This window comes from Culex pipiens, chromosome 3 (assembly GCF_016801865.2).
Source record: "Culex pipiens pallens isolate TS chromosome 3, TS_CPP_V2, whole genome shotgun sequence".
Lineage (NCBI taxonomy): Eukaryota > Metazoa > Arthropoda > Insecta > Diptera > Culicidae > Culex > Culex pipiens.
The window spans coordinates 14,781,030-14,795,156 of record NC_068939.1 but is presented as its reverse complement, the minus strand read 5'-3'; the positions used below and the strand labels follow the sequence as shown (position 1 = coordinate 14,795,156).

Genomic DNA, 14,127 nt, shown 5'->3' with positions numbered 1-14,127 from the left:
AAGTATTGCAAAAAATGCTAATATTGTTTCAGAAATGGCAGAAAAGGTTCCACTTGGTGCAGGTGGGATATGAATCCACAACTGATCAACGGATCAGTAATGCTTTCTGTATTATTCTTTTTTCGTTTAAAATTTTATTCATTATGTTACTCTCTTCTATGTTTGTCGCGATTTTTTTATGGCGCGGATTTCGCGCGGATTGGGTCTTGGGGTCGGCGCGGATTTGGCGCGGATTTTTTTTCGACTTTTCCGTAACAACCCTGGCAGGGTTGTTACGGACGGCGCGGATCGCGCGGATGGCGCGTATGGCGCGTATCGCGCGGATCTGGCGCGGATTTGCTGGCTAATTTTGTTCAGGCGCGGATTTCGCGCGGATAGCAATTTTCATAAATAAAATAATTGAGAACGATAGAATTTCTTTCAAGTTACGAAGGAAAATATTATAAGCAATTAAATAAATTCAATCTTTTTCTATGCGTGCAAAAATATCTATTTCTAAGAAGTTGTTAATGAAGAAAATTTTCTTCTGAAAATTATTCATTGTTTTTTTTTCTTAATATGAATCTTAAAAATAATCTTCAAGGAGCGTTTATTTTTAAAAATGTATTGAGATTTCTTATATAAATTTTACATAACATTAAAACTCCTAATTTTTGTTAACATTTGCTGACCTGGTTTAAATATTTTTCTATAATTATTCACATGATACATTTAATTTTTATCTTCTGACTCATATTTTAAACATTTTCCAAAGATTTAAACATAAGGATGTACATAAATGATTCTTAGGGTATGTTCCGGATTGGATTTAACCCTTAGATTTTTTTTAAGATCGGTACAGGGTTCCAAAGTTTCCAAGGCATTTTTTAATATAGGAAACAATAAATATTGAGCGAGCATATTAATTACAGAATTTCAAAAAGCTTCAGATCTTTTTAGATTTTTTAAGTTTTTTCAATCCTCAATTTAAATTTTGAAATTTGTGGTTTATTAAAAATTGAAAGATTCTGTTGCCACTCTGATTTAAGTAGAATTGGTTCTACTCCCAATTATCAAAACATGACGAAATCCACTTAGAAATCTGCTAAAATCTCCGTCTAAAATTGAAAATTTCAGAAATTACATATTCAATTAAACAAAAAATAAATAAATAGAATTCATAAATTTAAATTGCCAAAACTTGCAGACTCAAAAACGCAAAGAGAAATATGAATTCTAACATTAAAAAATTACAAAAAAAAATTAACATGGATTTTTTTTAATTCATAATTTTTTAATTTTTTAAGAAAAATCTTAAGTTATTGAATTATAAAATTATTAAATTATGAAACTATTAAATTATGAAATTATTAAATTGTTAAATTATTAAATTATTAAATTATTAAATTATTAAATTATTAAATTATTAAATTATTAAATTATTAAATTATTAAATTATTAAATTATTAAATTATTAAATTATTAAATTATTAAATTATTAAATTATTAAATGATTAAATTATTAAATTATTTGATTATTAAATTATTAAATTATTAAATTATTTAATTATTTAATTATTTAATTATTTGATTATTTGATTATTTAATTATTAAATTATTAAATTATTAAATTATTAAATTATTAAATTATTAAATTATTAAATTATTAAATTATTAAATTATTAAATTATTAAATTATTAAATTATTAAATTATTAAATTATTAAATTATTAAATTATTAAATTATTAAATTATTAAATTATTAAATTATTAAATTATTAAATTATTAAATTATTAAATTATTAAATTATTAAATTATTTAATTATTTAATTATTAAATTATTAAATTATTAAATTATTAAATTATTAAATTATTAAATTATTAAATTATTAAATTATTGTTTTTTTTTGCCATTTTCTTAGTTCGAATCATTTTCGGAGTCATATTTTAGTTTAGAGAAATTTAGAGAAGAAAATTAAATAAATTTCGTGTTTCGATTTTCCAAAGTAAAATTTTGGTGAGAATTATCAAGTACAAAATCCCTAGATTTTAGAATTTGGTGATTTATTTTAGGGTTTTATATTTTTTAAATTTTTGAATTTAATTTTTTTCCTGAATTTGTTTTCAAAGCAAAGATATTTAAAGTATTGCAAAAAATGCTAATATTGTTTCAGAAATGGCAGAAAAGGTTCCACTTGGTGCAGGTGGGATATGAATCCACAACTGATCAACGGATCAGTAATGCTTTCTGTATTATTCTTTTTTCGTTTAAAATTTTATTCATTATGTTACTCTCTTCTATGTTTGTCGCGATTTTTTTATGGCGCGGATTTCGCGCGGATTGGGTCTTGGGGTCGGCGCGGATTTGGCGCGGATTTTTTTTCGACTTTTCCGTAACAACCCTGGTCCTGCTGGCCTCGCATTTTGTGCGTTTCACGGACGGCGTAAAAGAAGTTCATTGGTAAAAATCTTCATTTTGTTTCAGTTCCTATCAAATATTAAAGTTTTATTTTATTTTTTACAGATTGCACAGCAGTCGATTCGCTGACCGGTCGGGGTGGTCCTCATCCACGGCGTCCACGTTACGTGCTCTGCGGTTTGCCGTCTCCTGCTGGCCTAACAGTTCGTGCGTTTCACGGCCGTCCTCGTCCACGTTACGTGCTCTGCGGTTTTCCGTCTCCTGCTGGCCTCGCATTTTGTGCGTTTCACGGACGGCGTAAAAGAAGTTCATTGGTAAAAATCTTCATTTTGTTTCAGTTCCTATCAAATATTAAAGTTTTATTTTATTTTTTACAGATTGCACAGCAGTCGATTCGCTGACCGGTCTGGGTGCTCTGCGGTTTGCCGTCTCCTGCTGGCCTAACAGTTCGTGTACCTTTCGACTTTGGACATCCAGTTGGTTCGATACGATCACCGTTGAAGAAATGGAATTTCTCACAGAAACCCTTGATCCGGAGTCGCTTAACATTCTCAACGGTAAGTTGGATTTTATGTATGATTTGTGAATGTTTTTTGTATGTATGTGAACATTAATATCATCAACTGGGGTGAATTGTGACGAAAACTTTAATGTAAACGGATGTATAGTCGTTACTGTTTTAACTATATTCAGTCTAAATCAGCTGTCCCAATACCTAAATTTCTTAACAATTGCTAATTCGACACTATTTATGTCACTAACTTATCAGTAAGCATGATTATATTGAACTAGATATTTACATATATATTATACACCTGTCTAGTTATTTTGCAATCATAAGCTGTCCCAATACCTAAATTTCTTAACAATTGCTAATTCGACACTATTTATGTCACTAACTTATCAGTAAGCATGATTATATTGAACTAGATATTTACATATATATTATACACCTGTCTAGTTATTTTGCAATCATAAGTTTCCAACATAAACTTTGAAAAAAAAAATTTTCTTTAGATTTTTTTTGTAAATTTTTTTATTTTTTTGCGGTATTTTACAAATATTAAAAATTTAATAAAATATGAGCATTTAAATCCTTCAAAGTTGAATAAAAATATAAATTGTTTTTTTTACGGAAAGTTTTTTTTAAATTAAGTAATCTTACAAAATATTAAAATATTGATTTTTTAAAAAAATTATGAATTTTAGAAAGGAGGAGCGTAAAGACAGCCATCACTGTATTTTTTTTAATTTAAAAGAAATAAGATTTTTTTTTTACATTTTAATTAAATTTTAGGAATTGAAGTAATTTTACAAAACTTAAATTTAGGGATTCAGAACAACTTCCGGATTAGTAAAAAGTGGAAGTAATATGCCAGATCTACAAGAAGGGGGACAAGTTAAATTGTGTGAACTACCGTGCCATCACAATACTAAACCCGGCCTACAAAGTGAACGAGTTCCAGGTGCTGAGCGACGAAGAAAGCAACAACAACAACACCGACGGTAGTACTACCGACGACGACGACGATGGATGCGCACGGAAAAAAGTGTCAACGTCAAAAGAGAACAATTCTCGACATTTTTTGATTAGGTCCTATAAACAAATGTAAACCTTGAGTGTATCCCTTTCACACCATATGTCAAAGTCCATCGGAGTAAGCGGGATACACTCAATGTTTAAATTTGTTTATAGGACCTAATAAAAAAAAGCCAGAATTCCCAACGGAACGAAGACCACGTCCATGTTTTGTTTTGGACACGTTGGCGGACGATGTTGACGAGTTACTGGAAGGCCTAGGATATTGTCTGAAAATCGATAAGTCATCAGTACAAGTGATCACACTAAACAGAAAGAATTTCAACATGGTGCGTAAAGAATTAAAGCGTAGCAACTTCAACTTCTACACATACGACCCAGAGAAGCCCCCTGTTAAGGTGGTCTTGCAGGGTTATCGTCCGATCACTGACCTGAAGCGACACCTCTCGAACGCCGGAATAAAGCCACTGGAGATTAAAGTGCTGTCGCGAAAGACAACAGTCACAGGTACGCACAACCTGTACCTGAAGTACTTCGACCGCGACACCGTCAAAATCCAAGACCTGCGACGGACTAAGGCGTTGGACGGTTGTTGGGTAAACTGGCAATTTTACTCCAAAAACCCAATGGACGTAGCGCAATGCCACCGTTGCCAGAAATTCAGCCACCGATCGCGGAACTGCAACTTCCGGCCCCAATGCGTGAAGTGTGGTGAATCACACCTCTCGGAGGCGTGCGCACTGCCACGAAAGACGGACTTGAGGGAAGAAAGAAGAAGAAAGCAGCAGCGGAAGAAGAAATCAGCAGCGTCCCACCCTCCTTAGCGAAGTAAGAGCACAGCCGTGCCTGCAGCTGAACAGGTACGGTTCCAGCGGATAATTCAGCGTTCCCTCCTGGTTGGGGGCTTCCGTTCGCCAGCGTGGTCGCTCCCGGCAGCGGCAATGCGACCCAGCAAGAAGTCACCGGGAACCTGCCGGAGTTTTTTGCTCTCGCGGGGGAGATGATGACGCGGTTTCGGAGCTGCCGGAGCAAGTTTTTTGAAAACTTTTTCTTACTCTTGTTTTTTTACACTAAAGCTTTGTTATGTACCTAATTGAACGCATTGTAACTTGATTATTCACAAATTAAACCATATTGAAATTGAAATTTACGAATTCAACAATTGCAGCAGGGAAATTCGGATTCGCATCATCGCTGGAAGTCGTGTCCGGTCACCACAAAAGCCAGAGTTCCCAGAAATTCTTGAATATTTGGAATATTCTGAAATTTAAAAAAAAATATTATAAAAAAAAAACAAATAGAACAGCAAATCAAAGTTGCATGAAGCTAGAGATGAAAAGTATTCTCTTGTTATAAAAAAAAAATACAAAACAGCAAAAAAAAAATGGTGTCAAACAATCGGGTTTAATTGTTTATCTGTCTGTATTGTTCAGTAAAGTTTATCTAACAAAAAATATAGGGTACTGGATTATAATTAATATACTAAAGCTAACACGCAGAAAAATATTTTGTAGAATTAGCCTGTTATTTATCTAAATTCCACAAGTCTTATTTTGTTATGAATTCAATATGTCTTATTTTTCTGCGTGAGCAAACTACTCGTTTTGTTTTGATGTTGTTTTGTCAAATGCAATGTTATTTGATAAATTATCTGATTTTTTTTATACTAATTTTATTTATTGATGCTATCAAGGACTTCAGTGCCACGTTCATGGATGTTGTCAGCGCGTCCAGGGATATGTTGATGAACTAAAACAACATTTTATCAACGAACACAAACTTCCAACCAGTACAAAGGCTGCTTCACCATTCATATGCAAAATATGTCGTGGTATTTATTGGTATTTCAAAGATTTAAAGAGGCACATTCTGGACAAGCACCCAAGAGTCCCAACCAACATTCCCGTTCAAGAAGCAACAAACGATAACGAAGAGGGAGATGTACAGATGTGCGAAGCAGAAGAAGTGCGTGCTCATGATGATGTGGAAATGCTCAATTTGCCGGGGATTCAAAACCCTTATTTTATGGACGACGAAGGCGCTACACTCGAAGAAACCTCAAAACACATAGTAAATCTTGTTACCAACCTCAGATGCGATGTGTCACTGCCTGAATCAAAACTTCAAGCATTTTTGGACGGCTTTTCCACGATCCTAAAAATCAGTCAAAAATTCGCGATGGCCAAGGTGAAACAATTTCTTTATGATAAGCAGTTGCCCGTTGATGACGAAATTACTAAAGATTTTATCGAATCATTGTACATTCCCGATATACTTGAAGCTGTTCATACCCCAGAGCAAAATGTGGCATTGTTATCATCTCGAGCTGGATGTTATGTACCACGTCCGACAACGATAGTGTTAGGGAAGCAGAAAGTAACGCAAGCGACAGTACTGAGTACGTCCAAAGGAAAAAAGTTCCATCAAAAATTTCCAAAGAAGCTTACTACAACGAAAGAAACGTTCACCAAAGACACTGTGCACTATCTGTCGCTGGTTGATACATTAAGATTGATTATGTCCGATCCAGAAGCTCGACGAATGGTAGAGGCAGAGGACGCGAGCCCATCAGGAACTATAAAAACATACAAAGATTCGGAACATTACGCGACTCACCAATTTCTTCAACGGTTTCCGCAAGCGCTGAGATTGTCGGTTCATCTTGACGAAGGTGAATATTGCAACCCGTTAGGATCAAGAAAGGGGAAAAATAAGATTACCAACATTTATTTTCGGATACAAAATTTCGACACGCGCGTCAATTCATCTTTGGATAGTGTTTACTTGTTAATGATGATAAAATCGTGCCATTTAAAAACATACGGTTACAGTAAGGTTCTAAATCTTCTGATCGAAGATTTGATTCTTCTGGAAAGTGAGGCAGGCGTTCCTTTGCAGTTAGGATCAACATCTATGACTATAAGAGCAGTATTAGTTAATGTTTTGGGAGATACTTTAGCTGCACACGACGTATTTGGTTTGTTATCTGCATCAGCGAACAAATTTTGCCGAAATTGTGAAATCTCACGACCGGAACTTCACGACGGGAAGCTAGGAGACACCTTTCCAGTTAGAACCAGCGCTAGCGTCGAACAGGCACTAAATTCAATTGAAGCATGTATCACAACGGCCCAGAAGAAAGCACTCCGCAAAGAAACCGGACTGAAACAGCGATGCTGTCTCGAACGTTTAAAGTACTTCAAGTGGCCAGAGAGTCCTTGTTTTGATCCCATGCATGATCTACTCGAGGGGGTTGTCCCAATGATTATCAAAAATATTTTCCAAGAGGCGGTGAAGTCTGGCAAATTAAGTATCGACGAACTCAACCATCGCATAACCAAATTCGACTACGGTCAGGTAGAATCTCCTGTCAAACCCTTAGGGAATTTTACCATTCTGAATTTAAAATCCAAAGGACATACACTGGGTCAAAGCGCATCGCAAACTTGGCTTCTTTTGAGATGTTTCCCATTTATTTTCTATGATTTATTCGATTCCATTAATTATAGCAAAGAGTTGATAAGTTACCTTCTTGAAATCTGTTTTATTTCTTTCTCGAATAACCTAACATTAAATTTGATTAACGATTTGAAAAAGGCCGTGGAACTGTTCCATGAAGTATTTCTAAAACGTTTCTCTGCAACTAGTGCCATAAATAAAATCCATCATATTTCACATTATTATAAGTTATGTATTGAGAACGGTCCAGTTGCTAATAATAGCTGTTTTATGTACGAAATGAAGTTTAAAGAGTCCAAAAGCCAAGTCGCTACCTGTTACAATCGTATTAATTTAACTTTCAGTATGTCTAACAGACTAGCAGTTAAACAAGCGAATTCTATCATTAATCATAACTACATAGTTGACAAACCTATTATACTAAAATCTAGTTTAGTTAAAAAAGATCTTATTGATACAGCATTGGTATGGTTTGATTACCCTAATATGGATTTAGTTAAGTTAGTCCAACATTTAACTATAAATGGAACTCATTTTAGACCAGGTTATGTATTGAAGTACGTAAAAGCTGAAGGTAATTTTTATGGATTGTTACTCTATACAGTTAGTATTAATCAAAATCTAATTTTTGTAGTTCAGGAATTAGATGTCATTGGGTTCAATGGCGTGTTATTTGCTTACAAAGTGAAAGTTTCTACAAATATTGTAAGAATGAATGAGGCAAAAATTCTAAGTAGAAAAACTTATAATTTGTGAACATGCAATCAGGAACAGAATGAGGATTGTTATTACATAAGTCTTAAATATAATGACGATTAAAACTAAGGATTGCTCCCAGTAAATATTGTAGCTAAATAAAGTTCTGTTTGCATTTTTTTCACAAAAAAGTGTTTTACCGAAGGCTAATAAAATCACATAAATACCGCGTGTTTTTTTTGTTAACATTTAGTTGTTTAATAAACTGTCACTGAATCCGCTTTGTAAATGCCGGCCCCGATACTCTTCACGGGTGTTCCCCTCAGGAACAGGGAAAGATTACTCGGGACCACCTTTCGATATTACTTCGGGGGGAATCAATACCGCGCGCGCGCTTTTGTGTGTGTGTGTGTGTGTGTGTGTGTGTGTGTGTGTGTGTGTGTGTGTGTGTGTGTGTTATCTTGTCTTACTGTTACTCGAGGATTCAAATAATAGAAAATATCGAACATCAAATAAAAAATTGAAAAAATCAAACAGAAAATAGAAAATAAAAAATAGAATATAGAATATAGAAAATATCAAATAGAAAATATCAAATAGAAAATATCAAATAGAAAATATCAAATAGAAAATATCAAATAGAAAATATCAAATAGAAAATATCAAGTAGAAAATATCAAATAGAAAATATCAAATAGAAAATATCAAATTGAAAAAATCAAATAGAAAATAAAAAATAGAACATAGAATATAGAAAATATCAAATAGAAAATATCAAATAGAAAATATCAAATAGAAAATATCAAATAGAAAATATCAAATAGAAAATATCAAATAGAAAATAGAAAATATCAAATAGAAAATATCAAATAGAAAATAAAAAATAAAAAATAGAAAAAAGAACATGGAAAATAGAAAATAGAAAATAGCAAATAGAAAATAGAAAATAGAAAAAATCAAATCGAAAATATCAAACAGAAAATATCAAATAGAAAATATCAAATAGAAAAAAGCAAATAGAAAATATCAAATAGAACATGGAAAATAGAAAAAAAATTATACAAAAAATTAAAAAAAAACTTTATCTTTACAATATTTGTGATTTTGATTTTTAAGTTCTCAATTTTAGTGCTTTAGGCGGGAGAGGGTTATTTTTGTCTATATGTTTTGTCTATATTTTGTAGGTTTTATAACTACGCTTTTAATTTTATTCCAGCTGAAAAGATAACTGACATCTCCCTTCAAGATCTTGACAACAATGACATTATTGAAATGGGCATTACTCAAAAAGGACCCCAAAAACTTATTTTGAAGGCAATCAACATTTTAAATAGTAAGAACGAATCGAGCGGAATTGAACCTCCGCAGGATGACCAAACAGATCAACATCAAACAACGGTACTATTCCCTATAAAACCTTTGCATTATCAAGTTTATAATTTAACCGAATAATTAAAAAAATGCTTTTTATATTTCTTGTAGGTTGATGAAATAAAGACAATTTTAAGAGCAGCACGCAATTTTTAACAAGTTTTTAATGACCTGATTTACGGGAAGGTTCCTAACGTGAAAAAACTGCGACAGATGAACAGCATTCTTAACAATCACTACTTTAAAGAAAGGATTTTGAACAAAGAGTAAGTAATCAATGACAAATTAACTGTTTATAGTATTATCAATGTACTTCTCGTTTCAGTTATCCGAGTCTGAGTGAAAAACAACAGCTGGCTGAAAATATTTTGAAATCCTTTCCCCAGCTCGAAAAGACCAAGGCCTCTCCTGACGATCCTATCGAGGTATTATAAAATACAATTAAACCCTGATGGTTTGACACTTTTGATTATGTCCCCGTTTGTTTTGATGTGTCCCTTTTTACAAAGGGATCTCGAACACTATCAGATCTATGTAAAGACGGTGTCAAACTAAAATCAATTGGTATCCAACCATCGGGGTTTTACTGTAAAACATTGTTCATTATTCTCGGTTCAACTCCAAACTACCCGAATCGCTTTAAAAAAACCCAAATCGACTCGGGGAATGAGGTCTTTTTTATTGGAAAAAAATTAAACTGTATTTTTTATTTCAGTCGTTTTTCTTTTGGAAAAATGGAGGCGAAAAAAAGGGACCTCACACAGGAATTATTGAGTGGAAAATTGGAAATCTTCGCGGGAAAGTGGAGAAAAATAATAGGAAGTTTCTTCGTCCTCCAAAAAGTCTGCCAGATCCCTGTGAACATTTGATGGACGACGCCGAACTCATTGCGGCGTTGCGGCCGAATAACCAACACATGAAACAAATTTGTGACGGAATGGCAAAATGCCATCCGCATTTTGCCTTTTTGGTACAACAGGGAAAATCACTATCAGACATTGTCACAGTTTTCCCGCACATCGTTTCATACAACGGCCTTGTTGTAAGTTAATCGATGAATAATTGAATTAGAACGATTTTTATATTTTATCTTTTGTTAGGTTCTTCAAATGTTTGAACAGACGTATCCTCAACATAACGTAAACTCGAATATGAAAAAGTTTCTTTTAAGCTGCCTTTCACACGATACAGGATTTAGTGACATTGCTGACAGTAAGTTATTCCTTTGTGTGTGAACTGTTTAAAAATTTAAATCTGTTATATTATAAATTTGTTTATCTTTCTATTTAAACAGGAGAACTTCGCTCTGCCATTAGATTGATGAAGAAGATGGGCAACCGTGGGGTTAAAAGGACCATTTCCGGCGACAAGAGCATAAGCGCTTCCATGGCTGAACCACTAATGCGTTGGACGTCAGTAAGTGTTATCACTTTAGGAGAGAAATTTAGGGAAAATTGTTTGCCCCAATAAAAAGGAATTTGTCAGTAGAGAAATAAGTAGGCAGTTCTTCCTAATTGTGCATGAATCTCTTGTTATCAGATAAGATAAAATTAGATTAGATTGAGTTCTTTAAGTAGTTTAGAGGCAAATTTTAAAATTATTTTGTTTTACAGCCCAGCGAAACCACAGCCATCAAAGATGTCGTTGAGGGTTACATCAAAATGCATCCCAACATGGATCCACACATGGTCTGCGTCGCAGAGGAGCTACTCAGTGGACCGTATTACATAATAGTGCAAGGAATAGCCTTGCCATGCGGAGAGCAAAATTTTGCCACCTCCTTTGAAATATTTATAAAATTTTGTTCTATTCTTAATCTTAAAACTCCGACACTACTTCGTAAGCTTTTTGAGCTAGTTAAGTTGAACGAACTGAAAATTATCTCTTCCACTAACAAATCATCTGTAAACCTTGTCAATCGAACACTACTCGAAGCAACTGAAGATTAGCATGTTCGTGTGCGGATATCGATGTGTGTCTGTAAATAAAAAAACATAAAAAATGCATTTTCCTTTGTTTTTACCTCCCTTTAATTCCGAATACAATACCCTGAAGATGTTGGGAGACCTCCAAAATCGTTAAGTCAAGTATTAAGGCATATGTAGGCTTAGTATAAGCTCTAAATATGGGAAAAAGCTAAAAAAAACCCGGTTCCCCAAAAGTACTCATTCGGCAGTTCGAGCGCTAAACTCATTTATGAGTTTCAGCATTAAACTCATAAATGAATTCCTCCACGCATGGTCCAAAATGAGTGAATCGAACTTGATTTTGAGTACATCCAGCTGACCGTGTAACAAAGACAGTCAGACGAACACACTCGCTCATTTCAAATTACTCAGTTTTTGTCAAAACTGAACCTACTCAGAAATGAGTAAAGCGTGGTAAAACTGTAAAATTTGGGTGAATTTCACTCAATAATCGTTGAATTCAGAGTGCAATTCACTCAAATCTGTCAGTTGCCCCTTTTAATCATTTCTGAGAGATCAAGAGCATGGAAAAAAAAACAAGTATAGAAGACAAGTAACTTAAAATCAACAATATGATCAATAATCGAAGTTATTTATTAGAAAACAGATCATAATTAAAAGAATCCAACAAAACTAAAAATGACGTACTAACCGAACTTGAACTTGTTTGGGATATATTTCTGAGTAATATATTTATATCGAATGCGTTCAAATTAAACCATTATTGCTCACAGACCCGCACTTTTGCCGCCAGCGCTTTGACGGTTTCGTCGACCAAGTACGGGTGAGTTCTGGCCATTTTCCTCCATCCGGCCGATTCGGTCACCTTGCCCGCAACGCTGCCGCTGAAAAACTGCAACACTTGCTTCTTCATTTCCGGGTCCTGGTGCGTGTCGGCAAGCATCAACGTTTCCGCACCCGTTTTCCAGCTGAGCATTTGTAGGATGTGCTGCCGGCACCGATCTTTCAACGACGATATGGCGTATTTATCGGCCGCCGCGTACAAATCGGGGGCCACCGCGTCCAAACCGGTCAGCTGGTCCGTGTAGATGTAGTGCAGCAGTTTCTTAAAAACCTCAGGTTTTATATCGCTGATAGAAACGGAATTTCCAATGTTTTCCTGCATTTGGTGCTGGAACATCGAAGCAAACACTGGGCTTCTTGCAGAAAGGATTCCTTTGTAGGCCAGGAATCGCCGGCTTCCGATTTGTATAGTGACATCGCCGAACTTCTGGTCATCGACTAGGGACTGCAAATCCGTGGACAAGCTGCCTTGCGAATGACACGGTTGGTTTCCTTTGACAGCTCCTGGAGGAGATCCATTGACGAGTTCTACATACACGATTATTTTACACCGTATGTTCAGTTGATCATCTGGCTTCACCCTCTCAAGCAATGTTTTACGCTCGGCAAAACACGTCCAGCCCCAACTTGATGCACCTTGACCTGATCAAAAGTGTAAACTGACAAGTTATCGTATCTAATAAACCGTTAAATGACAAAATTTTAATTACCAAAGCGTCCCTTTAAAGACTGTTGCACTATGGTAACCCCTTTGGAATCTGCAGCAATCATTTCGCAATGTGCTAACACTTTAGGTTCGGATACCAACGGCGAAGCCATCTGCACACAAATGGAACAGCACGTGTCGTGCTTCGGCGATTTGGGAACATACTTCAAAGTCCATTGATACGGCTCATCTGGTCCAGGTGGAAATTTTGGCGAACATTGGACTCCCTCCACATTCGCCTCCCAAAGGCTGAAATTGTGCATGGTCCACGTATAACCGAACTTGATGGTCCTCATCGCTGTGGAGTACACATCTTGACTGGTTCCCGTCATGGCCAAGAGTGCTAGAAGAAATTTTAATTAATTAAGCATTTTCAAAAAATGCGTTTGAGGACAAGTTTAAGCTTAGTGTTACTTACAAATTTCCCGGATTCGGATGGTTCTCCAACTGACCGGGAAACTGAACACTCAAACTGGTAACGTAAACAAACACGAAATGCGCGCCAAAACTAAAATTGCTGTCAGCCCGTATAGAGAGCCTGGAGCTTATTAGAGAACGGACATCTCAAACCAAAAGTACCAATCGAAGCACGAGAACTGTGGAACGGAGGTACCAATCGAGCACAAGACAAAGGATTTTGCTCGATTGGTACCTTCGTTTGACATTTCTCGTGCTTCGATTGGTACTTTTGGTTTGAGATGTCCGTTCTCTAATAAGCTCCAGGCTCTCTAAGCCCGTAGACGCCACTTGAACAGATGATAAGCTTGAAAAATAATTCTTCACCATCTGTTAGGGCATCTCCACCGCAGGGACCTAATTGCGTTGTAAAGCTAATTTGGCACCCGCGTCAAGCCCACCGCGATACTTGTGTGAGAGCTAATTTAGGTTCGAGTTCATCCGTGTTCATCCGAATCTAAACAAAACTCAGGTTAGCTCCGGGATCTACCGGGAGCAAATCGTCTGACGGAAGGTTTTTTCAAGCAAAACAATATAATTGGGCCAATGTGAGTTTGTAAACAAAAAGTTTATCCTGCTCACGTCAGTAAATGTTAACATTAAGAGTGATGATTGATTTTTCGATTTCAATTCTTCGAGTTTGGAGATATTTTCCCTCCCGTGCTGCAAGTTTTCGTATGAAAAATGACTTTTGGTAATCTGGGGTGATGCAGTTTAGTTTTTTAGGTC

The 14,127-nt window shown here is 35.2% G+C and overlaps 2 protein-coding genes and 1 long non-coding RNA gene across 3 annotated transcripts; 2 read left to right on the top strand and 1 right to left on the bottom strand.

The window, feature by feature from the left end:
• Positions 1 to 2,381: 2,381 nt before the first annotated feature.
• On the top strand, positions 2,382 to 3,090 carry LOC120424168 (uncharacterized). The gene is made up of 3 exons (XR_005606337.2): positions 2,382 to 2,441; positions 2,505 to 2,713; positions 2,777 to 3,090. It is a non-coding gene; the product is annotated as an uncharacterized LOC120424168 (long non-coding RNA).
• Positions 3,091 to 9,590: 6,500 nt separating this feature from the next.
• On the top strand, positions 9,591 to 11,463 carry LOC120424194 (uncharacterized). The gene is made up of 4 exons (XM_052709238.1): positions 9,591 to 9,731; positions 9,791 to 9,890; positions 10,181 to 10,507; positions 11,410 to 11,463. Exons 1-4 carry the CDS (start codon positions 9,679 to 9,681, stop codon positions 11,461 to 11,463), a joined length of 534 nt encoding a protein of 177 aa, XP_052565198.1. The 5' UTR covers positions 9,591 to 9,678.
• Positions 11,464 to 11,990: 527 nt separating this feature from the next.
• LOC120424187 (speckle-type POZ protein-like A) lies at positions 11,991 to 13,462 on the bottom strand. The gene is made up of 3 exons (XM_052709524.1): positions 13,361 to 13,462; positions 12,947 to 13,285; positions 11,991 to 12,878 (listed from the first exon to the last, which is right to left on the bottom strand). The coding sequence occupies exons 2-3, from the start codon at positions 13,272 to 13,274 to the stop codon at positions 12,154 to 12,156; spliced, it is 1,053 nt and encodes a 350-aa protein (XP_052565484.1). The 5' UTR covers positions 13,275 to 13,285; positions 13,361 to 13,462; the 3' UTR covers positions 11,991 to 12,153.
• Between the last annotated feature and the right edge of the window lie 665 nt (positions 13,463 to 14,127).

Excerpts from the sequence above, each read along its gene's own strand:
- LOC120424194 (XM_052709238.1), top strand. The coding sequence starts at position 9,679 with ATGAACAGCATTCTTAACAATCACTACTTTAAAGAAAGGATTTTGAAC. Across the intron at positions 9,732-9,790 it reads GAAAGGATTTTGAACAAAGA|TTATCCGAGTCTGAGTGAAA; the intron begins GTAAGTAATCAA and ends TTCTCGTTTCAG. Across the intron at positions 9,891-10,180 it reads CTCCTGACGATCCTATCGAG|TCGTTTTTCTTTTGGAAAAA; the intron begins GTATTATAAAAT and ends TTTTTATTTCAG.
- LOC120424187 (XM_052709524.1), bottom strand. The coding sequence starts at position 13,274 with ATGACGGGAACCAGTCAAGATGTGTACTCCACAGCGATGAGGACCATC. Across the intron at positions 12,879-12,946 it reads GTCTTTAAAGGGACGCTTTG|GTCAAGGTGCATCAAGTTGG; the intron begins GTAATTAAAATT and ends ACTTTTGATCAG.